The 26,195-nt window shown below is 30.7% G+C and overlaps 2 protein-coding genes across 5 annotated transcripts in view; one reads left to right on the top strand and one right to left on the bottom strand.

Moving 5' to 3' along the window:
* Snoo (Sno oncogene) overlaps positions 1–6,543 on the top strand; it is a 63,360-nt gene extending 56,817 nt beyond the window's left edge. The window contains exon 3 of the mRNA XM_008197871.3: positions 1,339–6,543. Coding sequence (XP_008196093.1) covers positions 1,339–2,283 — 945 coding nt within the window. The 3' untranslated portion in view covers positions 2,284–6,543. The remainder of the gene's footprint in view (positions 1–1,338) is intronic.
* A 2,011-nt stretch (positions 6,544–8,554) lies between these two features.
* The window catches only part of pyd (polychaetoid), a 90,992-nt gene continuing 73,351 nt past the window's right edge, over positions 8,555–26,195 (bottom strand). For 3 of the 4 annotated variants that reach the window (XM_064357259.1, XM_064357260.1, XM_015982391.2), the window contains 6 exons: positions 24,303–24,512; positions 23,890–24,254; positions 19,122–19,938; positions 14,868–15,202; positions 11,169–11,605; positions 8,555–8,950 (listed from right to left, as the gene is read on the bottom strand). In XM_064357259.1, coding sequence (XP_064213329.1) covers positions 8,727–8,950; positions 11,169–11,605; positions 14,868–15,202; positions 19,122–19,938; positions 23,890–24,254; positions 24,303–24,512 — 2,388 coding nt within the window. In that variant the 3' untranslated portion in view covers positions 8,555–8,726. The remainder of the gene's footprint in view (positions 8,951–11,168; positions 11,606–14,867; positions 15,203–19,121; positions 19,939–23,889; positions 24,255–24,302; positions 24,513–26,195) is intronic. The other variant, XM_064357261.1, reaches the window with a different exon arrangement.

The raw sequence follows: 26,195 nt of genomic DNA, 5'->3' as shown, positions 1-26,195 counted from the left end.
ATCAGTCGTAAAATTTTTCAGATTTTTGCGACAAACAAAGCGTTTTAGCTTTCTTTTTAGACGAATTACTTTTTGGCAAATCATCTGAAGAATGTTTCTGATTTTTTGCAAAATACAAACCTTATCAAAAAGTCTTCGATTGTAAGAAAATAGTGGACATTTCTTAGGGCTTATAATTTTTTTTAGTGTTATAAAAATGTATATTTCTTAGTTTTTAGTCATTGAAGACGATTTATTTTTGGCAAACCTTTCGTAAAATATTTCTCATAAAAAAATGCATACTTCGATTGTAAAAAAATAATAAACCGACAGTTACTTCTTAAGACTTAAATTTTTTTGTTTTCTCAAAATATTTTGTTATTTGCTTATTTTTGGTCTATTTTTTTGTGAAATTTTTGCAGGACACAAAGCTTTGATTGCAAAAAATAATCAACTTTTTTTGTTGTCTCAAATTACCTTCCAAAAAAAATTTAACTGTTATCTCATGCAGGTAGAGCTTATTCCAAATCTGATGGCGAACCGACATTGTCAAAAATGTCTTAACTTTGGCATTAAACATACGTTTACTATTGAAAAAAAAAATGTTCATAGGCGTCCTAGTAAAATGTTTTTTTTAAACCCACTGTTTGTCTTTAAAAAATTATAATAAAATACTTAAGATGAAAAATAATGAACAAATTATTAATAATAATAGTAATATTTCTATGTATCTTTGTCCTCAAAACTCATTAATGTTAAAATGACAACTAAGTAAATTTTAGAGAAAAAAATGCACGCCAATGTTCTTCATTATCTTTACCAAGTGGGTATATTTCATAATGCTTCTATGTCACTGTCAGTTCGCCACCAGATATGGAACAGCCTCTAACAATTTTTTTAAACTTTTGTTGTAAAAATACAAATCACTTGACTTAAATGTTTAATTAAAAGTTTTGAGACCTCCCGGAATTAAACTAGGTAGATGTTAATAGCAGTAATAAAACAATTACTACCGCTTTGAATTAAGCTGTAAACACACTTACCCCACTCTCCCCTATTAGCGGTATTAAATTTATAACGGTTTGTTGCAGCGGGGGTTAAGCACTAAACTCTGCTCTCAGGTACTTTATTTTATTATTAGTTCCTCATACCTTTTTTTTCGATAGCAGGTGTCTTGTATATCTAATTGGCTTCACTGATTTTTACTCTTAAAGAGATAAGCGGCTGGAGAGGTTATGCTAATCTACAATAAAATAGAAGATTTATTAGCTTTATACTTCCTGTCCGATCAATTGCATGTGATTCAGTCCCCTTCATTATTCGCTTTGAATTTCTTCTAAAGGGCGATTTTTGTTCCAGGTTCTCGCTTCGGACATAATAAAAGAACACGAACTGCCCCTCAAGAAGCAAAAACTTCTCGGCGAGTATTTGAGTCCTTTGCAATCGTACAGTTTGTACGCGTCTCTGGACGCAATGTATTTGAATCAATGCATCCAGGAATTCCAAGCTGCCAATCGTCACTTGTCGGCCTTCAAACCGGTCAATCATCACAAAGAACCCAAAGTCTACAGCCATCTAATGCAAATGAATCGCTACAACAGCGACACTCCCGTGTTACAAAACCCCGAACGAGTTGTCCTCATGTCGGAATCAGAGCGATTTGAACGCACTTTCCAGCCAAATGTTGCCCTTGCGCCCACAATACCCAAGAAACACCGCTATGGCAAGGGCTTTATCAAGGAGGAGTTCGAAGTGAAGAAGGAGGAAGTAACGAATAACAACAACAGTACGGAGGTCATAGTGAAGCAGGAGGTGGTCGAAGAGAAAATTCCCGAAGTGGCGAAGGTTGTGTCAGTGGTTCAAACAACGGGGACTTTACCGAGATATAACTCAGAAATCGAATTGTCCACCGATACTGAAGATAGTGCGTCCGAAACGTCGGAAAAGTCGACCGATTTGAGCAAAATCGAAGAGTTGTTGAAAGGTTGCACAGCGCGGGATCGCGTCTTGGAGGTGTTTAAGGGACTTTTGAAGGAGAACGAACGGTGGATGAAGGAATGTCGCACGAAAGACGAGAGGATCAAGGAGTTGGAGGAGAAGGTGGAGGAGTTGGAACATCGGCCGGTTGAAGAGACTAAAGTGATATGCAATGGGGGGGAAGTTAGAGACCATGATGATAATAACAGTTCTTCCATAATCAAAACGAACGATTGTGAAATTGAGGGACAAAAAACGAGTGTTATTGCGAGTCTGGAAAGTGCCGTCGCGGAACCGAAAGCAATAATAAACACTGCTCCAGAATGATCTGTAATTGTGTTGTGCCGGCGTTGAACGGCACTTTTTTCGTTATTGTGTCTTATTTAGTTGGTAATCGAAGCAATGCGGAAGAATAGGAGAGCGCCGAAAACTCCAAGAGTTTTGCGTTCGCCGCAAATTCCGATTTGTACATAGTCGTACTCTAGACCAGTCAAAACGAAAATTTGACTTTAAAGCGAACTAATTTTAGGAAAAGTTAAAAAAAATTAAAACGAACTGCTAGTTGTGAAACTACATTTTTGATTGGTTGTCTTTAACCAAGCAAGTAAAACAGACTTTTTTCTTTTTGGTTTCACAAAGACTTCGTTTCTATTTTTAATTTTTAATTATTTATTGAAAAGTTTTTATTTAACTTGCGAGTCAAATTTGAGAGGGTTCCAGTTATCCATACGAGCCGAAATTTTCAATGCACACGTTGGTTTAGGCTAAAATTTTCTTTTCTTATAGAGAAAATATTTTTTACTTTTTAGTACATTTATTTAAAGTCGACTATGGAATTCAAATTCAATGTGCCGCTTCGTTGAAATAACTATTGTTGTAGTTTCTGAATACTGTCATCTTTGTCAAATCTTTGAATTAGGTTTTTCCTCATTTTGTTGCATTTTTCTGCAAATTTATTTCAATTGAAAGGTTTGTCTTGATTTGTGTTTTATATTTCCGTGATTTTTGTTGCTCGTTTTTAGATTCGAAGCCTTTTTGCAATATTTTGACGGATGTTACTTTGACAGTATTCACACTTTAAATTAAGCGGCACATTACGTTCAAATAGGTGACTTGAGCAACCATTTTTGAACCCATTGTATTTGCCGAAGCTTGTTTATTTGCTGCTTCATATTGCCAAAATTAATTAAAATTAAGAGGAACAAATCCATCTGGTGTGAAGGTTTCATGTGAAGTGTTTCAACTTCTGCAGACAAAATAATACGTAATCTGGCAGCTTATGCTTAGAATTTCTACACCTCCTTTAATTATGTATAGTTCAGAATGTATAAGTTGTATTTCAGAAAAGATAAATTGTACCTATTTTCAAATGACTCTTTTTGAAATGCAGTATAATAAGTGGAAAAGTTAAGCATTGAAGAGTCAAGAACCAGGATGTAAAAACGCGATAAATTCTTTTTTCGCACTGTTTTTCACTTACTTGAACAATTTTAATTTTGTGGCAAAAATTTAACTGAATTAAAATTTTGTTTGAAATTAAATAGTAAACTAATTTTAAGATACCAAAAAGTCGCAAAAAAAACCTGAAAAACCAAATACAAGTAAATTGCTATAAATAAAAAAATGTTTATATTAAAATAGTATAAAACACTTCAAATGCAGCAGAAATGAGTGAAAGATCCTGTCACATTGAAAAACCATTTAAAAGTTAAACACTTTGAAATTTTAAATCCAAAGTCAAACATTGCAATTAGAAAACTAATTTTAAGTAAATTGATTTGTGAAAAACGAAAGAAACACAGAAATAAACGACTTTAATAAAATCTCAAATTAAATTAAATTGAGGTAGACACTATAGAGGTTGACATCTGTTTTGTATTTAGATAAAATTCTGGTTCAGCTTCATTTTCTTATATAAAAAATCAAAAACACATCAAATGCAATAGGATGAACTCAATTAAGTACAGATCCTCCTGTCAGGTCAGATCAGGTCACATAAAAAAGATTATCAGTAGTGAAAGACAAGATATTTATCTTTGAAATGAAAGACTGCAATGTCAAAATTTGTATTTTTTTCGAGTTGAAGTAACTGTTCGTAGCTGCGCCTGAAAATTGTGTTAAATTAACTCGCAAGCGAACTTTAAGTTTTAACCAAAAAATTGTGCAAACTATACAGCGTGCTCAAAAACTGACGCACCAACTCAATGGTGTGTGGTAGAGAAGTGGTTACATATAAAGGTAAAAATAGTAAAAAAATTCTTTGTATTAAAGTTATTGATAAATAACGGATTTTAGATAATTGATATGTGGCAACGTTGTCTAACAGTCATAATCGCAATAGAATTTGATCAACAATAAAAATAAATTATTTTTGAAACGGTTTCCTAGGAAATAGTTGCCAGTGTTGGCACATCAACACATTGTGATTTTTTGATGAATTTTAATTTTTTAAATTAAAGAAACTGCTAAAGTCTGATAGAAAATTTTAAAATAATTATTCATCGTTTTGTTAGGGAACGATTACCTAGTGTGAAGCATAAAAACATTAAAAAATAATGAATACTAAAAAAGTTAACACAATAAGTTTGTATCTTCAGATTTTTTAAAATATGACTTTAGGAATTTTTTCAACATTTTTCCCGTAATCTGCACTTGCTTCTCAATAACGTACCACTGAGTTGGTGCGCCAGTTTTTGAGCACCCTGTATAAATTCAAATAAATTGCCAAGATGTGTCAATAAACTACCTTAATAAAAACTTACATTATATTAAAATGGCCAGATTACAAAAATCTATCGTTTTATAGGCATTTGATACTATTTTTATAAATATCAAAAGAATTTTGGGAGAAATAAAAAGTGCGAACATTTATCTAAAAAATCTAGGAATTAGCAAACATTTGATAGTGTAGTCGAAAAGTACAAAAAAAAAGTATATAAAATTTGGTGTGTTGAAGATTAAAATTTGTTGATGTGTACAAAACATATTTTTCTGCGAGAAATGGAACAGATTTTAAAAATTTCCCAATTTCTCGAGAATTATTATTTTATTAGATACTAGATTTAAATTTGTGCAAGTATGGATTTTCTGGAACTTTGGCCATTTGTTTTATCTTCTTTCTGAGTGCTACTTAGATTTATCAGAAAATCTGAATCTAAAAATCTGTCTACATTTTTTCAATTTCACTCAATTGATAGAATGTAATCAAAGGAATTCAAATTTGGCGCCAGTTTTAATGCAGTTATATATACAATATACAATTCAGTATTACCAACTTGTTCTTGATTACCCGGTGTATATCGTGAAATACTTATCACTAATTTAACGGAAAAAAATAACAATTTCAAAAATATTTGAAGTTGAATTTCATCTGGACGAATAGAAAAATGTTTAGTTTTAATCGAATATTCTACAATTTATTGTATGTAAAGGGCAAATAATTGTATAATTTCAAATGTTTGATTTTTTTGAACTTGATTTTTCTTCGAGTTGGTTCGTTTTGAAATTCTCAAATGACTGGTCTATACCGTTAGTCATAGGTTTCCTGTAATGAGACGCACTAGAGATTTTACTTTTTAATTTGCTTTGTAAAAAATGCGTGTAAAATTTGTATGTTTCCAAAAACAAACGAGGATGATAGTTGTTTGTTTTTTTTTCTTTTAATCTCTCAAAATTGTTCTTGTTATGCTTGTTTTTAATTTATATTGTGAACCTGTTACAGAGATAATATTTTTTATCAATTACGAAGAAAAGTACAAACTAGAATGGTGCTTTGGAAGCATCTGTTATTCTAATCTTAAAAGATATAGTTTTAAAAAAAGTGTGAATGTGAGGGTTGTGAGAGGTGGTCGGATTGCACGTCCGGTCTCGACCAAATTTTTCCGATTTGTCTCAGGAATTTTCGCAATCAAATTTTGTAGATATTTTAAAATGCGCGGGACGCATATCAAAAATGTATTGAGCGGAGGTGCAATTTCGGCAACGTTTCGCCCTTGTTGATTGTGCATAAATGCCATACAATAAAGTTTTATCTGTACAATATATTTAAATTATTTTATTTCTAAGTTTGTTCTTAAACTTTGCATGAACTTTTTTGTTAAATTTAATAATTTTATAATTATAGATATTTTTTATATTTTCTTTTGTTGAAAACAATATGTGATACATTTTATTGAATTTTTATGACGTTTTGCAGTATTCGGAAGATTTTAAACACCACACGTTTTGGCAGCTTTGGCAAGTTGTTAAAGTCTTCTCTTTATGAAACGAAACAATCGTACTCCAAATTGTTCCTAAAAATTTATCAAAACAATTTAAAAGCGCAACTACTGCCGAAATTTCAATTTTTAGCAATATTGTGTTCGTTTGGAAGTTTCCTGGAGAATTTACGAAAATTGTTGAATTTGTTATTATATATTTTGTGATCTCAAAATATGTAAGGATGCAGTTGAGTTAATATTAATAAGATTGATAAGCTTGTGTGTTAAATAGGTATATTATCGATCAACACAGATTATTTCATAAATATATATCTATATTTCTGAATTTATGTGTCAAACAACAATAAATGCATTAATTTATAAACAAGTGTTTTTCTTCCCCACACGAAAGTATACGGTGATGCCACCTAGCTTTGTTCCCAGGCTGCTTGATATGTATTTTGTGAATCAAATTTGAGATTTTTTTACTTACACTTTCGGTCTAAGCATTTTATTTTTTTACTTTTGGACACAAATTTATAGTAAAACTAAAAGACTAGTTTCAAGTTAATTTACTCAAGGAACTGTAAGGTAGGAAGCACCATAAAAATCCTTAAGAACATTTCAAATTTAAAATGGGTCTATTTCAACTTTTTATATTAAAAAAAAACAGATCAAACGCTACAGAAATGATATCAATTATTTAATTAAACAACACCTTAAGTCCGTCCCTTCTCTCTTTCTAAAAAAAGTATTTTTATTTGAAATTCAAAGTCAAAATTTATAATTTGTTTTCGAATTGAGGCCATTTTATTCGTAGCTGTCACAGTAATTGTTTAAATGTCTGATCTGAATTATCTCATCAAGGCAGATGGTTTTTGAAACTCAGTATGATTAACTGATTAGTAATAAATTATAAGAATGTGTCTTTATCGCCAACACAACCTTTAAAAACTCATATTAAACAATAACGTAGTAATAAAGTGATCACTAATAAATCCAATTTTGATCAAATTAAAATAATGAATGATCAGTATTTAATTAATTTTTGCAAGTTTGACTTTACATTTTTATTAGAAAAGGACAAAAACATACTAAATACAGCAGAAATGAAAGTATATTCTTCGTTTGTGTTAGGTCAGGACACATAAAAAAAGGGTAAACAAGATTTGTTTGAAATTTATTAAAACTAATTTTAAGTATTTACTTGTTGGTTATCAAAAAACTAAACACAAGCATTTACCAGGAATAAAGAATCTTAATAAATTCTCCATATACGGTAAATTAAAATACGTTATGGACGCGGTAGGTAATTTTTTATTCTGAAAAAAAAATGTTTAATTTAATTTAATTAATAAATTGAGGTTCAATTTTTATTTAATAAAATAAAAGTAAAAAACATATCAAATGAAGCAGATAAAGTTGTCGATTAAGAGTACAGTTTATATTATTAAGATAGAGATTTATTATTATGGAAAACAGTTGAACTTCAACTTTTTGTTAAACAAAAAATCGAAATAAACTCCATTCTTTAGCTAACCCCCTGGGTCCGTCTAAATAAGGTTAAACAAAAGTAAAAACCAAAATACCTGAATCTATGCCTGTTAGGTCAGGCATTATACAAAAGTTAAATCAAAAACAAGACACTACATTTGTTTGAAATTCAAAGTACAAAACCATTTTGCCCAAACGTCTGTTCACTAGAAAAACTACTTTTACGTCAATTTCAAGAAGTTGAAAAACTTAATTTAAAAAACTGAAAAAAAATCCGAAGAAAATCTCAAGACATAGAGATTAGACATTAGGACATTTGTTTACTTTTTTTTTAGTAAAATGTTTCAGTTTCAACCTTGTATTAAAAAAAATAAAAAAATATCAAATCAGCAAAATGGAGTTAAGAACCTCCCTGAATCCGACGTTGTGTCGTGTTCAGCTAGGTCAGGTAAGATCACATAAAAAAAAGGTCAAAAATAAGACGTGATTGAAATTAAAAATACAAATTCAAAATTTTTAATTTGTTTTCGAGTTTTAAATTATAGATTCTTATCTGTCTAAATAACTATCCGTTATTTAATAATTACAATTTATCTGAACAGATACGACTGAAAACGTATAACTTTCTTTGAAATTGATTTTAAAATTAATTTGCAATGTACTTAGTGAACACAGATGATCTCACACAGTGGACTTGATTTATAATTATAAACTGTATTTAAAAAAAATTGAATTTAAAGAAATAATGCTTGTACTTTTCCCCACACGAAAGTGAACAGTAGCGCCAACTGTAACAGTTCGCCCCAACCACTGAAAATCCATAATGTGGCCCAACTTCTTACAACGCCACCGAAGTCTCGAACCTGTTCACCAGAGGGCACCCTCACCTCAAAATCAGACACTGGTTCAGGGTACTAAAATAAATTTCGTTTATTTACAAATAAAATTACAAACAAGTTGCAGTTACATCAGTCTAAAAAATAAAAGAAATACATTTAAAATAAAAATATAATGAGAGCGAAATAGTAATAAAAAATGGCAAACTTGAGCAAATTTGTCGCTGATTAAATAATAAATTTAAAAGTGATCGACTTTAACGGCCACACTGTTGGCGGCGTGATTGCTAGGCAGTAAAATGTTGTCCCAGTCTGTGTGCACATCTTGTTCGGAGTCTGTCGCTTTCAAACTGATCCCGAGACTGGGCAATGTGTTGGCATAATGCGGAATATTGAGGATCACAGGCTTCAAAAACTCAGTTCCTTGCGGTCCGCACATGACAATTGGCGATAACATTGCTTCACCTGCAAAAAATACAAAAATAAATAAATAAAATAATATTGCTGGGTTAAAAAATATAATATATCAAAATCTCGAAATGAACTAGAAATAAGTACAGCAGAATTTCAATAATCCATATTTTTATTTTCATTTTATCAAAATTTAATAGTTATTTACGTTATAAGTTATGAAAATTTTATTTTACGAGCATAATGATTACCGAAACGAGTAAGCGCAACTTTGTTGTATATTTTTGATAAATTTATAAACATATTAATTACTTAATCTTGCAGAAATAAAACCTTCAGTCTCTGAAAAATATTTGTTTTTATTAACCCAATGAGTGAAGCGTTTTATTATGTGTTTTTAAATGATTTTCATCTAGTTTTTTGAATATAATTATTGTTTACTAAAAATTTCGTGATAAAACTAACTAGTTTCGCTTCAATATGTGATATATGATTGTTAATATTAATACAAAACGCCATTTTAAGGCTCTCAGTATTTTTGATTTTTTTTTAATTTCCTCAGTTAACTGCTAAAATTTTGCATAATTTTGTCCATATGACATACCAGTAACTAAAGAGAAATCTTATTTATTTTGTATTTATTTTTTCTTTGTAAATTTTTGAATATCTACCTTCCTCTTCAAATATCGGGTATTTGTGCGCTACAAAGAGAATCTGATCTTTCTTTTATAGTGATTCCGAAATTATGTGGCATTTTAGAAATATTTCTTTTTTTAGAAATAAAACAAAGTTTAAAAATTAAAAAATTAAAGTTTATTTCTTTTTTTATATTCTTTTATTTTAAAAGCGGTTGTAGGCATTGAAAAGACAAATTTTCAGTCCTCCTTTTGGTGATTTCAAAATTAAAAATATATATTTGTTTATTTTTGATTTCTACCTTCCTGCTCAAGGAATCAATAATAAGCCATTTTTCAATATTTTGAAAGCTTATTTGGGGTACTGGAAAAAAATTTCTATTTTTCCTTTAATGGTTTCAAAACACTTTGGCCCTTTAGTTTTAATTTTTTTTTATATTTTTGGATTTTTGGACCTCTTCAAAAATCGTTAACTAGACTATTTTAAAATTTTGAATCCACATTTGTCCACTGAGAAAAAAAATTCAAACTTTCTTTTAGTAATTTTCAAACTGGAAAAGAACTTTGGAAGCAGTTATTTTTATATTTTTGTATTCCTAGCTTCCTCTTCAAAATCAATCAATAACTAAGCCATTTTTTCAATATTTTGAAATCGTATGTGGGCATCGATTTTTTGATAATTTAGATCTATAAACTTTCTTTAATATTTTGGATTTCAAAAAAAATATTTTGCAATACAAGAATTTTGAAAGCGTATTTAAGTATTGTAAAAAAAATCCTGATCTTTCTTTTAGCAGCTTCCAAATTTGAAAAGTTTAAAAAATAAATCATTAAGAAGTGTTAAATATTTTGTAATAATTTTTGGATTTCCTCCTTCCTCCCCAAAAATCAAAAACTAGGCCGTATAATATTAAGATTTTTTAGTATTTGAACAACTAGTCCATTTTTCAATGTTTTAATAGAATATTTAAGTATTAAAAAAGAAAGTTTTAATCTAAGTAATAACATTTTTTAATTAATTTTAAAAATAATTAGTTATATACGTGATCAGTTATGAAAAGACCGATTTTGTTTAACGATTCCATTTTTTGCCAAAACGAGTGAACGCACCGAGGTAATTTCTGTGTCAGTGTCTCTTTGGCTTATAAAGGTATTGAATAACAATTCCTAACAATTTGTTCTATACGTAAACAACGTTACACGTCTAAGGTATTAAATAATATTTGCTCAAACTTTTCTACATATTTTTTTTATTTTGTGTATTTTCTCACTCTGGCATATTAATTATTTGTATGTTTGAAATAATTCAGATATTTTTTAAAATCACTGATTTTAATAGCAGCAAATTATGTGATTGTTAATAATTGGTTATAATTATATTAATTATAATAATTCCTTCCTATTTTAAATTAAAAATTATTTAACTATGATTATTATTGTTCTTTTGAAAATAATCCAAGTCCAGTCAACATGGACAATCGAGGTTCTACTGTAATTATTTAGAATATGACACAATTAAACAATAAAAAATTACAGGACCGAATTTCAGCTCGAAATAAAAAAAAACTAACAAAATGTGTGTAAATCCGGTCCTGCGCATGTACACTGGCTCTCAAAAAAAAAGTGCAAAATGTTACCGTTTTCCAAATCCAGCGGCGGCACGTTGTTATCACACAACCTCGGATCGGAAATAACAAAATAGATTTCTTTTTGTTCCCCAATGGGGATCGCATTTTCGGGTATTTCCAGCGAAACGCCCCAATACTCGTTAATCATCGTGCCACCTCGGTGGTCGATGATGGCCGAAGTGATATCGCGTTTGCTCGGTCGCATTCGGTCATCTTTGGGTTTCACTGATAATTTTTTCGGCATCTTGGGTGTGCCTTCCCTACTTCTCGATTTAAACGAAAACTTTCGGAAGATTTTCGCTGCGCTGAGACCGCCGCCTTCGGAGCGTTGGTGTTTGAACGATTGCGTTTTGGTTAGTTTTGGCGTTACTTTAGGCGAGTTATTAGTGTTTAGTTTTTGGATTATGTTAGGCTGTGATCCGAACAAAGCGCCATCATCCTGAACCCTTGAAACGATAAAAATAACAAAATCATCAAAATGGAATGGGTTGCGTTAAGCCGCGAAATAGCACAACTTTACCACCTATTGTTAGTCGGTTATTATGCATTCTTTAAATAAATCGGTTAAAAATCACACGAAGAAGTAGAATAACTAATGTTATGGTATTTAATATGACAATATATAAAAAAATACAAGTGTTCCATAAACTTTGGGTCTATTATTGTTCGGAATTTTATACAGCGTCTTAGAGAATGGTTTATCAAAAAATTAAATGTAGATAGAGAATGGCAAGACTAATCGATTAAGCAAAATTTAAGTAAATCAAAAATGTATAGTTTTCCCAAAAAATCGTTCTGAATTTAAAGTCCCAAATTTTGAGAACCGCTGAAATAGAATTATAAAAATTAGCGTAAATTTTTATATTATTGAAAAAACAGCAGAGGTTCATTAACTTCTTGGTCCACTATGTTATTCTTTTATTTCAATTTGTTTTGTTAAAAAATTTTAAGAAAAAAAATTTTTTGCCAGGACCGAGATTTGAATCTCCCACACAAATGAACATGTTGGCCACAATTTTGAAAAATTCTCAAGAGGCTCATGCGCCACCATCTCCATTTTGTTTAATGAAAAAATTCACTGCTAATAAATTACCATAAGCCACACAGTGGTTCTCAACAGGTGGGTTAATAAAAACTTCTGAAGAAAGTACCCACTTTTTGGAAAAATGATATAAGGGTTGATCATGACAAATTCACTTACAAATATTGCTACGCCATTCTCTCAGACTGTTAGGTAAGTGGGTCAGAATCTCACAAAAACTTCAACTTAGAAAAACTAGGAATCAAGTAACAATATGGAACAATGCTGAAAAAACGTTGAAAAATAAAGTGATGCAGGTGCTATAAATAAGTAAAAAAATATTTAAAATATAAAACTAATTAAACTAGAATCAGCTCTAACTAATGATTTACAAATTTTTCTATTTTTAATCAAAATACTCGATTGAACTATTTGAACTTAATTTTGATTTCATTTTAACAAAACATTTGACAAATTTAATGTTTTCGAAATTTGAAAAAAAGTGAAAATCACAAAATTTTTAGTTTTTGTAGAATTTTAGTAACCATAACTCAATTTTTCCGAATAAAATCCACTTTTTACTAAATTGAGAATTTATTTTTTTTATATTTTTTGGGTTTCTTTCTTTAATTTTGCGACTTTTATTAAGCGTTTTTGGATAATGGATAGAAAAAATGGCGACCTTTTTTTGTAGTTTCAAAATTGTGCAGTTGTTCGAGTTTAGCACTTTTATAAATATTTTGTTAATCTTTTTAATTTTTGATTTTATTACTTTAAAAATTGATAACTTGGTCATATTTTCAAAGCGAATTCATGCACTGTAAAGAGAAAGTTCTGACCTTTTTCTTGGTTGTTTGAAAATTGGAAAATTTTGATCGTTTCACAATATTAAATTTTTCTTGTTTTCGATTTCTACTTTCTTCTTCAAAAATCGGTAATTCGATAACTCTCAAATATTGTGGGTTATCGAAAGAGGCGTGAAAAGAGAAAACTTGGTAAATTTTTTGGTTTTAAACACCCTCTTCAAAAATCAATAACTATGGCATTTTTCATTATGTTGAAAGAGGGTCTGGGCAACGGAAAGGAAAATTTCGGTGTTTCATTTGGTAATTTCCAAACCGGAAAAGTTTACGCCTTTTCAAAATATACATATTTTTTTATTTTGAAATCTCTTGAATTCTAAATCCCTCTTCAAAAATCAGTAACTAGACTACTTTTAAATATTTTTTAATCATAAGATTACAGTTGCAAAGTGAAAGTTCGATATTTCTTTAAATATTTTAAATTATTATTTATTTGAAAGGCGTATTTGATGGGCCTTGAAAAGCCAAAGTGTCGATCTTTTAATAGTTTCAAAATTCAAAAAGTGCGGAACTTCTTAAACATTTTTTTTTTTAAATTCTTGTAGAATTGATCTTTTTTTTTGGTGATCACAAAATTGGAAAATAGCCTTTCAGGATTTTGTTTCTTTTGTTTTGGCTATGGATCACATCTTAGGCACATTCCAAAAAATGTTTGACTGGCTATGTTTTGTTTTGAGTCAACACACAGGAGTCAACAAGAATTTTATTACTCATCTGCGTAGGAGTGAACCACAAAGAGATTTTGGTCTAAAATAAAATAAAAAATAAATAATGAGAAATTTTCGCTTACTTCATTGAAATCCTTTATTACTTTACTACAGTCAAGTTTTTCAGAACATCCTTTCTTTATTTTTCTGCGTTTTGCCAACAGAATTTTTTGGACAATAAAAGCATCATTTTTTGTTAAGTGTCGCCAAACATCGGACAAAATAGTGGGTCAAAAACTTTTAACTTATGAAGATAAAACACATTGCAGCAAAAAAAAATTTAAATAATCTTTATTTTAAAATTTTGTTTTTAATCTTTTTGATCATAAACTTAAAATGAATAGTATCTAAAGAAAATTGAGGAAAATCTCAATTTACTAGATCGTTTTCCAGATGAATTGTTTTTTTTTGTTCTTGCAATAAAGTGCGAGGTTTTTTATACCGTTTGAACCAGAAACTACAATCTGAATAAAATTAAAAGAATAAAAAAGGGGAATAATTAATTAGGTGGTAATTTGAGTAAAATTAATCAATTTTTACAAGAATTCTCCAGTTTTAGCAAAAGCAATGTTTTCTTAAGTGTGTGGTGTGGTGTCATGTAGTAATTATAAAATAATTACAAGCGGTTAAGTAATAAAGCAGAAAAAAAATTACAACGAGCAAGTTTGAAATTTTGAAATACACCTTCTTTGTAAAATTTTATTGGTATTTAGCCGAAACAACATTAAGCAGGAAATGCAAGAGATTGAAGAAAACATTTAACACCGAGCGTGAATTGCCATTACATTGGTTATCAATAAGATTTTACAATCGGAAACCAGAATGAGCAGGAAAATTTACAATTCATCGTTTAAGTAAATGGTCAAAGCTGTACAAAATTGTGTACAAGTAATAAAAACTGTATCGGCGTAATCGTAATTGAATCAATATTCACAAAATGAATGACCGAATTATGTACAAAAACTGATTATCTTCATGCAAAATTAACATGCAACCCAAACCACGACCGAAACAAACCAGACAACCCTACATAAAATCAGTTTCAAACCAGTGTACACACTTATTTTACAAACTTTTTACAAACAAAAAATTAAACACAAGATTTAAAATCTCTTACCTTAAATTATGATGTACAGGTTTTCTGTACAACTCAAATGCCGATCCTCTTTGTTCCCTTGACCCTTGCAAATCGACAATATTGCTGCGTTCCGGAGGCCGTGCATCCATCAACATATCGCCTCCATCCATCCCATATGGGTTATCGTGTTGGGCAATGGGTGTTATTTCACTCCTGGAGGCGTATGATATGCTTGGGTGTCTCCTCGTTTCGTATGGAGGAGCCATGTCGTAATGACCGTGCATTTCGGAATTAAATCGGACGGCCGTTTCAGTGTGCCAACTGTTGTTTTGTGGCATGTTGTAATAGTAGTTCATGTTTTGGGCCCTTTGGTCCTGCGGACAAGCGCCAGTTTTGTATTTTGTAACAAATTTTTAACTTAATTTTATGTAAGATTTATGAAAAGTCCGATTTTGTTCAACGAGCATAATTTTTGCTAAAAATTATACGAGGCTTTTCATAAGATATTATGCACAAAAACTTTTATAATTCCGTCAAAAATTAAAAATTTATTCCCGAAGTTTTATTAAAAAAAAGAGTAGGTAAAAATCAAATGGGCGTAAATAGGTCTCAAAAAATACATTTTCCCTATTTACATTTGGCTTTCTTTTCGAAAAACCTAGGCAACATGACCATGAGTGATGAATAGGGCAAACGTTATCATCAAGATTTGAAGGTTTTCGAAGATCGGCACAACGAATTTTGAGATGAAAACATGTTAGGAGATTGTTGTTGGACTATTATAAGGGAATTACTCTTGCTTCTTGATTAATAATATATTTCTTAAATTTGACGTGATGGATTTTTTATATTTTTTTAACTTTGTGCCTCATAATCTATAAGAAATGATAACTTTCAGTTAAGGTATTTTTGTTTTTCCACATTTAATTAATATTTAATGAATTGTTTAACTTACTTACATTAGAGAGAATCACTTTAAAAGGATAAATACTAGCTTTGACTTTGGTTCTGCGTTTTTTCGTGGTATAAAGTCTTTACTGTTGGAATTTGAAAGTGGATAAAAAATAAAAAAGTAAACCGTTAGAAAAGCATGAGATCTTCAGAGTGATTTGTTAAAATCTATGTGATTTCTGATTTCAAGATTCGAAATATTAAAGGAATAATAAACAGTTAATGTGATGTTTGATTGTCCTTTTAAAAATTTTGAAATTTTGGACATACCTAAACTCCAAATGTAAATCTTTACATTTAAAAAATAAGTATAACTACCACATTTGCGTACAAAATATCATAATTTTTGATGTGTTTCGTTTTTAACAAAAAGTAGGCAACCCAGAAAACAGAAAAATATTTTTTTTTCAAACAAAATTTAGCAGAGATACCACTGGAATGCAGACTTGTAGCTCCCCCAAACGGTCACTTTTTGACAGTGGACAGGCAGTGAACAGACTTTATTACTGTCAATCAACGCAGACGACGCATTTAAGCATAAATTGTTCCAAAAGCCTCAAAATTTATACAACGCTTAAAATATCCGAATACGCTTTTTCCCGCCATTTATAGTTACTGTTTTCGACCTAGCTCTGTGGCGCCCCCAACAGTAATTTTACTTTCGAATGAGAGTTGAGTTTGAATGAGAGAAACTTACGTCAAGTTTTCATTTTCTACCATAGAAATTTCTGTCATAGAAAGAAATCCTGCCATATCTGGTTTGACTGCGGCTCACAGCGGCTTTTTGACCTAAACTGGTTGTCAAAGGACGAGAAATGCCAAAAGATACATAGTTTTGAAAGACTGAGTGGTCACTTGTTGGCAGAAATTTAGTGACATAAAAAACTATCAAAAAACAAAATTTTGACAGATATCTTAAAAACTATTCCCAGTAGACAAAAAAAATTAAAACACTGCTTCTGAAAAGTTGGAATACAAATTGTCTTCTAATGAAAAATAAAGACATAAAAACATTTTTGGAACCCTCATTTTTCTGTGAGTCAAATTTACACATGAGTTGGCTTTATTTTACACTTTGCCAAAAAGAATACTAAGTGTCTACACCCTGTAGACACGTTACATGATCAATTAACCATGTAAACACTTACATATAGGGTGTCCCAGCGATTTTTGCCCTTTAAATGTTAGAAAATTAATCACACTTTCACTCATACGAGAGCCATAGATACTAGCCCCCTAGCTCCCCTTATTTTTTGCATTTTTGGATGAATTGGATGTAGCTTTTACCATTAATGTTTTTAACTAATTTAATTGGTAGTTAGGATTACGGAATTCAAACGTTCGAATTATGGAACAATATATTAAAAAACAAGTTTCATAAGACCAGTCTTAAAGCACGAATTCAGTTTCAAAAACGAATGACGTTAGCTACGAGTTTTTGAAAGAATGAGTGCTTTAAGGTCTTATGAAACAAGTTTTTTATACTGTGTTTATGTACGCAAAATTGTTAAACAATTCATTAAATGTCAATTAAATGTGGAATTAGGAAAATTTCGTTACTGTTTTCGACATAGTTCAAAAGACATCACCAGAGGGCGTCTAGTTAATTTTATTTCCGGATTGAGTGCTTTAAGATGCCCATTAAAGCATCAAAATGGTGGCAAATTACAAAATAGTATATTATGATACGAGTTTTATAAAACGCATGCTATCGCACGCACGGATTTAGTGCACGACGAGCGCAGCAAGGAGTGCCATAGTAGAGTAAGCGCGACAAAATGCCTTATAAACGAGATATCATACAGTATTTTTTCTACTTTGCACTTTTTGTATCAAAAAAAAAAAAATTTCGAAATTTAAGGAATTTTGTGGCAGTTGTTAATATTTGCTCGCAGACCATGAAATGAAATTAATAATTTGGATCGTCATTAGTTTATTCGTACAAATGTGTTCTGAAAGTGTCCAAGACGTTTTACAATGTATCCTTTAACAAATACAGGCTTTTGTGGCAAATACGTGGAATTTGAAAACTGGCCTAAGGATTATGAGATCTCAAATTACTTACTTGCACTGGCTTTTGATGTTTGTTTGTACATTACTCGAAAAGTGTTCGAAAGGGCCACATATCAGGGCTGGTACAAAAGTCTCTAAAGGTTCTTAATTGATTAATTTGATTAAATGGAGTGTTATACTAAAGAATGAAAATTTTTATATGAATAGCCAACAACAAAATAGGCGACCCATATTTTTTTATTTTAACCAAAGCTCAACCGTTTTGGAGAAAAATAATTGAAAAGATGAAAATTCCTGGCCTGACGTCAGCAATGTTCCTTTTTGAATCAGCCAGTCACACAACTAGAGATAGAAAACTTGCCAACAAAGATAGCTTGAAAGACATACGTCTTTTCATTATTTCTGCCTCTGTTGTTTTACATACGACTTCAGATGTGCTGCAGGAGCAGTCACTTTACTAAAACACAAACTCCTGCAAAATATTAGCACACAACACAGTCACAATCGACAACACACGGTTTTGACGTTTAGCAGCTCAAACGTAGGTCGTGGTGTTAATTGTATGCAGCGAACAACTGACGAATCATTACTCGAGACATTGCTTACGTCACAGCGCAAATTTTCTATTATTACTAAAAAAGTACCGATTTAAAATAACTCAGACCGATTGTACTAGACATCATTTTGTGTTTACTTTCAGAATCTGCAATTCCCAAAAATTTTTACTTTTCGGTATAACACTCCATTATGCACTTGAAACAGGTGCCGATTGACACTGAGAGTTCTCTCAGATAATTTTCAAAAAACTAGGTTGTCAACATTATCCAACTAAATTACCCTGGTTTTTAGTGTAATTATTATATCACGCCGTTGGATATTACGATACGCAAATCGCAAAAATCGCGTATCGTAATGACCTCATTACGAAACCAAAGTAGAAAAACAATTTTACACAGTTGGGACGTTCGGATTATAGGCGGTTCGGAACATCCAAACATTACTGTATTCGAATGACTCTTAAACAATTTTCACAATAAAATAAAAGCATATTTTTCTAATATCTGTTTTTTTAACATTCCTTTTGCTTTTAGTTATTTACTTGTTTTATTTTCTGTTCTTTTTCATCAGTAGTTTTTTTTTTATTTTAGAAGAGTGCAATTTTTGTAAATTTCACTTCATTTACTCAATACTTATCACGTTACTTTCCGGTTTATTTAGATATTATCGTTAAGTGGGTTAAATCTGAATAGCAGTTGCTAGACTTTACCTCCCGCAGTTGATGTTTTGCAAACCCACATCCCATGTGAAAAATAAATAAATATAACTTACCACTGGATTACTGTGACTCTTCCCATGTTGGTATGTCGGCATAGGTGGTTGCACCATCCCTTCCCCATAACCCTGTTGCCCTTTATATGGAGGTTTGTAATTTTTCGGTTTCGGAGGCGGCACCGGCTTATACCCATTACCGTTAGGAGGTCCCATATGACCTCCATTATCAAACCCATTGTGGTGCACCGGTGGACTCTTCATGGGCGAGTGGTGATGTGGAGGCACTTGGTGCACACTCAAATGCGACTGACTCAAATCCTGATGCGAACTCCTCGCATAATCTTGTGCGGAACTGTTATTCCGACTGTATTTACCATAATCTGTTTTGGTTTCCACGTGCCCCTTTTTCGCAGGAGACCTCGAGTATCGATAAATATCACGTTCGACAGATCCTCTCGGACTCATATTTTCCATTGGACGCGATTCCTTATCCAACTCGCGAGAATTGCGCGGACTATTGTCATTGTGGTCATTTTGAGGCAAACCATATTTCAAATCCAGCTTCGAGTTGTGTCTGTGTGGGTTTTGGTCCCACCTATTGCCAGAATTGTATTTGGACGGACTATTCTGGACAGAGCCAGGCTCGATTTTGGACAGGGTTGTTTTGAGATCGTCGTGAGCGTTCGGACCGATTCGATTATTCGTCTGTTTGTTGAAAGAATCGTAACTTGAAAGAGAATCCGACTTTGAGTTCTGACTTCGTTCTAATGAGCCCAACTTGTTGCTGAAATTGTTATTATCGTTGTTGTTTTGTTCCGGATTATCCAGAGCTTGACCCGGTTTGGTACCGAAAAGTCTTTCATGTGCCGAACGGCTGAAAAAATATTGTCACGAACTGTTTCATTGAAAACACCGAGGGGTAAACCGCTGTACTAAAAAAGCTTGGTGACAATCATTGTAGTTCTCCACGTTTAAATAAGAAAATAAATTAAAGGATAAAACACTAATAACAACAAACAATGTAAATAGAATAACTATACATAAACATTTTCGAAATTTTCTAAATTCGATTTTGCGTCTTCTCAAAATCCCTCTAGTTTCGTTTAGAATTCTTCCAGATGATGCTTTAGCTTTGTTTCTATATTCTTTTCCAGATTTTTCTTAATATACTTATCTGATTCTTTTTTTAGATTATTTTGTAAGTAATTAGATTACTAACGTAATTAGTCACATTAGTACATATTAAAAAATAAATTACCATTTGACTTACCAAATTCTAGGATAACAAATTTTCTAGTAATAAAAACATTTTTTTGAAAAAAAAAAGTATTTAAAATTTGCTATGCAAACTCATACCGTCAGAAAGCCTATCAAAAATGCCATCTATACATGAAAAAAATACAGGCTGTTCCATCTACACATTGTGATTTTTTTGATGAATTGTAATTTTTCTAAATTAAAAAAAAAACTGCTAAAATCTGATAGTAAATTTAAAAATAATTATTCGTCGTTTTGTTACGGAATGATTACCTGGTATGAAACATACAAATATAAAAAAATGATGAAAACTAAAGAAGTTAACACAATAAGTTTGTAGGTCCAAACTTATTTTAGGAATTTTTTCAACATTTTTCCCGTAATCTGCACTTGCTTCTCAATAACGTACCACTGAGTTGGTGCGCCAGTTTTTGAGCACCCTGTATTCTGCGTGCTTTAACTAAAAGTCGTCTATTTAGTAAAACTACAAGGTATTCCAAGTTTTTCTAATGTAAATTTGCCGGAAAATATTAGTAGGCGACTTTGCAGTGATTTTTCAAAAATGGGTCTTTTTTTATAATAAAAAGTTGAATAATTTCTAAACAAAAAGAGATAGACCTATAATAGTATACAAAGTTACATTATTTTTTGTGTAGAATCTAATTATGCAAAAATAAATATATAGGCTGTTCCATTAAAAAAAATATAACTTTGGCTCACCACCTTGTATACAACACCCTTTGTTTAATAAAAATATTTTTAGTTTGTGGATTTTAAGTCGATCTATCGGATAATAAAAATAGCACAGCAATATTTCAATTATCAAAAAGGGTTATAGAACGATTACACACCCTTGGGTCACTCTATAGATCTGAAATGGGAACAGTTCTGTTTATACAGGGTGTTTCGTTTTTATTGTTACAAATTTAAACAGGTGATAGAACAATCAATTTTAAAACAAAAGTTTCCTAATAAACATGTATCGAAAAATACGTCGTAAGGGAGCTACACCCTTTGAAAAGGGTGCTTCTTTTAGCGAATTTTTCTCAATATTTCAGAAGCCATTCAGATAAAATTATAAAATTTGATACAATCGATAATCTTCATACGTCTAATCGAATTCGAAAATCAAATGTAGAAATTTTTATCAGGGGCGTCCCAAGCTGGGGGGTGTAGGGTAAAAAATACCCTAACTATTTTGGTTTTAGTTTTTTTTCATAGTTTTCTACACGAAAGTGGTCTCTTGTGTTGTTTCGATACAACCCACTGTTTCCGTGTCTTTTCAAAATTGTTTTCCAATTTTGTATAGAATTTTTCTACATTACTCTTGGCATCATTTCTGTACTCGTTTCTAAATTTTTGTAAGACTCTTCTCTGATTCTTTTTTAAAGCTGACAGTAGTCTAAAATTTAGACTCTTCTTTAAATTATTTTAAAAATCTAAACATGGATTTATAATGTTTATGTTTATAATTTTTTTCTGGAGTTCTTTAATATTTATTCATGTAACAAGTCCGTACAAAAGAGTTTTAAAGGACGAATCGGATTAAAGACGAGGCGACGAAGGAGGTTCTTAAAATATTCTTAGAACTCAACAAAACTGCAAAAAACTTAATGCTGGCTAGGAATTAAGGTTAAAAGTTTATGGAATTGATTGGAATTCCTTGAAATGCGTTAAATTAAGACATCTTAAAAAAATTAAGTTTAAAAAAAAATTAAAAAAAAAACAAAAACTAGATCAAATAATTACAATTGGAGCAATTTTGAAAAACTGTACTGTAATATGAAATAGTCCCTTATAGTAACAAACTTAAGCAAATACGAAAAAAATATATAAAAAAATTCCAAAACCTTTTTTATTATATAATAAAATATACTAATAAAGAAAAGTTATTCAATTAGAGAAGCACAGTCAAAACACACCGGTATTTGAACAATTACTTGTTTCGGTAAAATGCTTTGAAAGCTTTTATAAATTATAAAATTTTAACTTGTAAGCAACAAAATTCTCTAATGGAAAACAAATATACTAATAAAGAAAAGTTATTCAATTAGAGAAGCACAGTCAAAACACACCGGTATTTGAACAATTACTTGTTTCGGTAAAATGCTTTGAAAGCTTTTATAAATTATAAAATTTTAACTTGTAAGCAACAAAATTCTCTAATGGAAAACAATTATTTACGTATGGCTCGACTATCGCCTCGGCGATTAGTGTTTAGATAGACATTCGTAATGAAAAATAAGTTTAGGTGTATATTACATTTTGTACAAAATAGTAAATGCGGGCAAAATTAAAACCTTGCAAATGATGCTATGAAACATTTGCTGTCGCAGAAGTCCGTAACTCTATAAAAAATTAAATAATTTGACAACATTATTATTACAATGTCCGTAACCCGTAACACGTAACCGTAACAAAGTGGAAGAATAATAGTTAAAAAACATTTTTTTATTTTTTACTTTTAGACTTGATTGTTTTGTAAAATATTTTCAATTTTCAAAAACACATTTAAAATATTTTTTTACTGGAATAGATCATTTCAGACGTTAATATCGTCATTCCTTTGGATGTTTTGCTTAAAAAAACCTTGTGTTTTTTTTACTGACTGGAATGAGATATTGGTAATTGTTTGTAATAATTGTTAATTAATTATTATAAATTAAACTAACTTTATTATATTGTCATGGAGAATATGTGTGTATGATCGCAATAGTACAATGTGTTCAAAAATGGTTGTTCATCAAGTTGACTATAGAATTCAAATTCATTGTGCCGCTTCTTCCAAATGACTATTTTAGTTTCTCTGTCAAATCTTTGAATTAGCCTTTTACTCACTTTTTGCATTTTTCGGCAAAGTTGTTTTATGTGTAGGGTTTGTTTTATGTTTTATATTTCCGTGATTTTTGATGTTTTGTGTTCTTTCGTTTTTGGATTCGAAGCTTTGCATTATTTTGACGGATCTGTCACTCTGACGGTAATCACAATTTAAATTAAGCGGCACATTACGTTAAAATTTCATAGGCGACTTGATGAACAACCGTTTTTGAATACATTGTATAAGCGTTTTGTAAGACGTTATATTCTGGTACGAATGAGTTTGGAGTACGACAAAAGAGTGCTTCAATAGATAGAATGAGTGCCACAATTAAGTCTTATAGAACAAGTGTAATATACTATTTTTTCTACTTTCTATTTTTGTTGTTTGTTTTTGTTTAGTTTAACTTATCAAAATTTGTCCAAACTATTTTCTCTTAATGTTGTTAATTATTCGGGCTTTATCAATAAACGACTTGTCGCTCAAATCACACACTAAATTACAGTGATGACTGATGACAGCCAGCCCAGCACTGCCAATACAAAACTACTTTCAGTTTCACAGTGAACAATTTGTGAAACCAAAGTAGAAAAAGTATAATATAGACAGACTTCTAAATAGTTAATTAGGCACAGATAAATATCACAGTAAGTTACTTTTATTTAAATCAGGAATCATTTAGATGTTTGTGGAGTCTTTTGTAACCATTTTAGTATTATGGCGGTTTACCCCTCAGAAACACTAACTTACCCGTTGGGTATTTTGCTGGGTGTGGTTAACAAACTGATGGGTTTGATTGCGCGGTCAATGCGCGGTGGTAAATCGGGGACTTGCCCATAAACCCCTTCCTTGGGACTCCTTCGCGGACTTTGCTCGTTTATGCTATGACTCTTGGGATGGTTATACCCATGATGAAGACTACTAACTTGTCTCTTATGTTGCACATTCCCAAAATCAGTTCTCGTGTCCATTTGAGTATTATATAACCCACTTTTGCCATACTGGTCCAAACTACCAGGAATATCTTGATTGGACAAATAGTTCGGTTCTTTGGTCAAATTAACTTGGTCATTCGATTGATTGTTGTTAAAACCATACCTAGAGTCGTAGTTTGGCTAAAATTCCAAACTTTAGAAAAATTACTTTTGAAATTGTAAATCAACCTGATATGGCGGTAAAACATCTGTGGTGCTACTATCAGGCATTACAACACTTGGATCAGAACTGGCTTTTGTTAAGCGTCCAGCTGTTGGTGAATTTGAAGAGACTGGAGGGCCAGGACTGTGTTCCAAGTCACTTTCAGGACTACTAGCGTATGATAGTCGCAAAGATGACATTGGGAACAGGAAATCGTCTGAGAGTGATTCTTCGGGCTAAAATGACGATGGTAATGGCGATGAAAGACATTAAACATGTATTAGAGACAACACAAAGCGAGCAAAAAGTGTTAAATACAAATGTGACCATAAAAGAAGATGCAGTGATCATTAAATGGGCACAAGTACATTCTACACACAAATGAGTTGGTATATTATGCAAAAATAAATTTTATACACTAAAAGTCTGCAAAAAATATAAAAATAATGCTGAAGCATTACCCTGTCATATTTTAATCAAATATTGTATCGGTAAAAGTGTTTTAAAATCTACTTGTATTTTCTTTGAGAATTTGTAAATTTTAATGTATCTATTTTTTTATACAGGGTGAGTTATGAATAAAATACATATCTTTGTTACGAGTCATATAGATTTTATTTTTGTAAATGCATCATTTTGACACCATAGCAATATTTATGGTGTTACTGGTTTCTGCATTTTTTTACTGTTTCTATTTATTGTTTAAGCCTTTAACATTTTTTTTATTCTTTTTGATACTCGTAGTTTCTTCAAGTTTCTGATAAATACATCAAAAAATGAAATAAAAAAATTATCGATAATTAATTGTTTTTTTTTTATTTCTATGTTTTACATGTATGTTATTTGTTGTCATGTTAAAAAGCAATCGCAATTATAAACTGAAGCAAAAGTATAAAAAGATGAAAAGCCCTTTGTGTACTAATTATTATATCAATAGTTTTTTATGTTATTTTTTTTTATTTTTAAATTTAAATATAATTTAAGTTTAATATTTAAATACAAATATAAAGAATGTAACATCTAAAAGAGTAAAAAAGTGTTAGTTGACATTAAAAAAAAATCAAACCGAAAAACACTGAACCAGGTCAAAAATGACAACGCTTAAGCCTTTTCTGAAAGTTTTCGCACATTAATTTGGAAGCCATGGAACGCAAATATTTAGTATTTTTTTCCTAAAATAAGCCAAAAAATTGTTAATTTATCGTTTATCGTTAAATTCATATTCCTGAGCTGAAAATTTAATATTTTCAAAAGTGTTTGAATTGGGTAATATCATCACTAACATTTCAAGTTTTTTTCAAGCAAGTTTAGGCAAGTTTTTATTATAAAAACTTTATCTTTTTGCAATATTTTGCTAAAACCGGATCGAAAAATTTTATTTTTCGCAATTATTTCTGTGGACAGACAACCATCAATATTTTTATGAATTAATTTTGAGAAATAATAAATCACCCCATTACATTCGTACTATATCTATATTGTCAATAAACATTCGTACTATATCTATATTTTCAATAGATAATGTGTGAAATATAATAAGACTTCTGAGGAATCATATCGTCCGAACTTTGTTAAAAATACAATTTTCCAAAATGAAATCTCTTAAAATTGCTCAAAACGAGTAAATTGCTCGAAATTGATTAAACTAGTGGAGAATTCCGGACTAAAATAATCAATTACTTTGCCAGTTCCGCTAAACTTACTTGATGTAATTTGAATAAAATTAGGTAATTCAGACTTTTTTCTGACATTTGGATAAAATCTCTTGCAAAATTAAGTTATTACGAGTTAAAAGCATGCTCACCTCTGGCCTGTTACATCAAAAAATTAAGCAGAATTTCTTGGTATAACTTGAGTTTAAGCCTAAAAAGTTCGAATTTTAACCTGTTTGGGCAAAATCCCTTAAAATATGCAAGTTT

This window comes from Tribolium castaneum, chromosome 6 (assembly GCF_031307605.1).
Source record: "Tribolium castaneum strain GA2 chromosome 6, icTriCast1.1, whole genome shotgun sequence".
NCBI lineage: Eukaryota > Metazoa > Arthropoda > Insecta > Coleoptera > Tenebrionidae > Tribolium > Tribolium castaneum.
The sequence above is the reverse complement of the archived record's forward strand: the minus strand, read 5'-3'. Positions and strand labels throughout refer to the sequence as shown.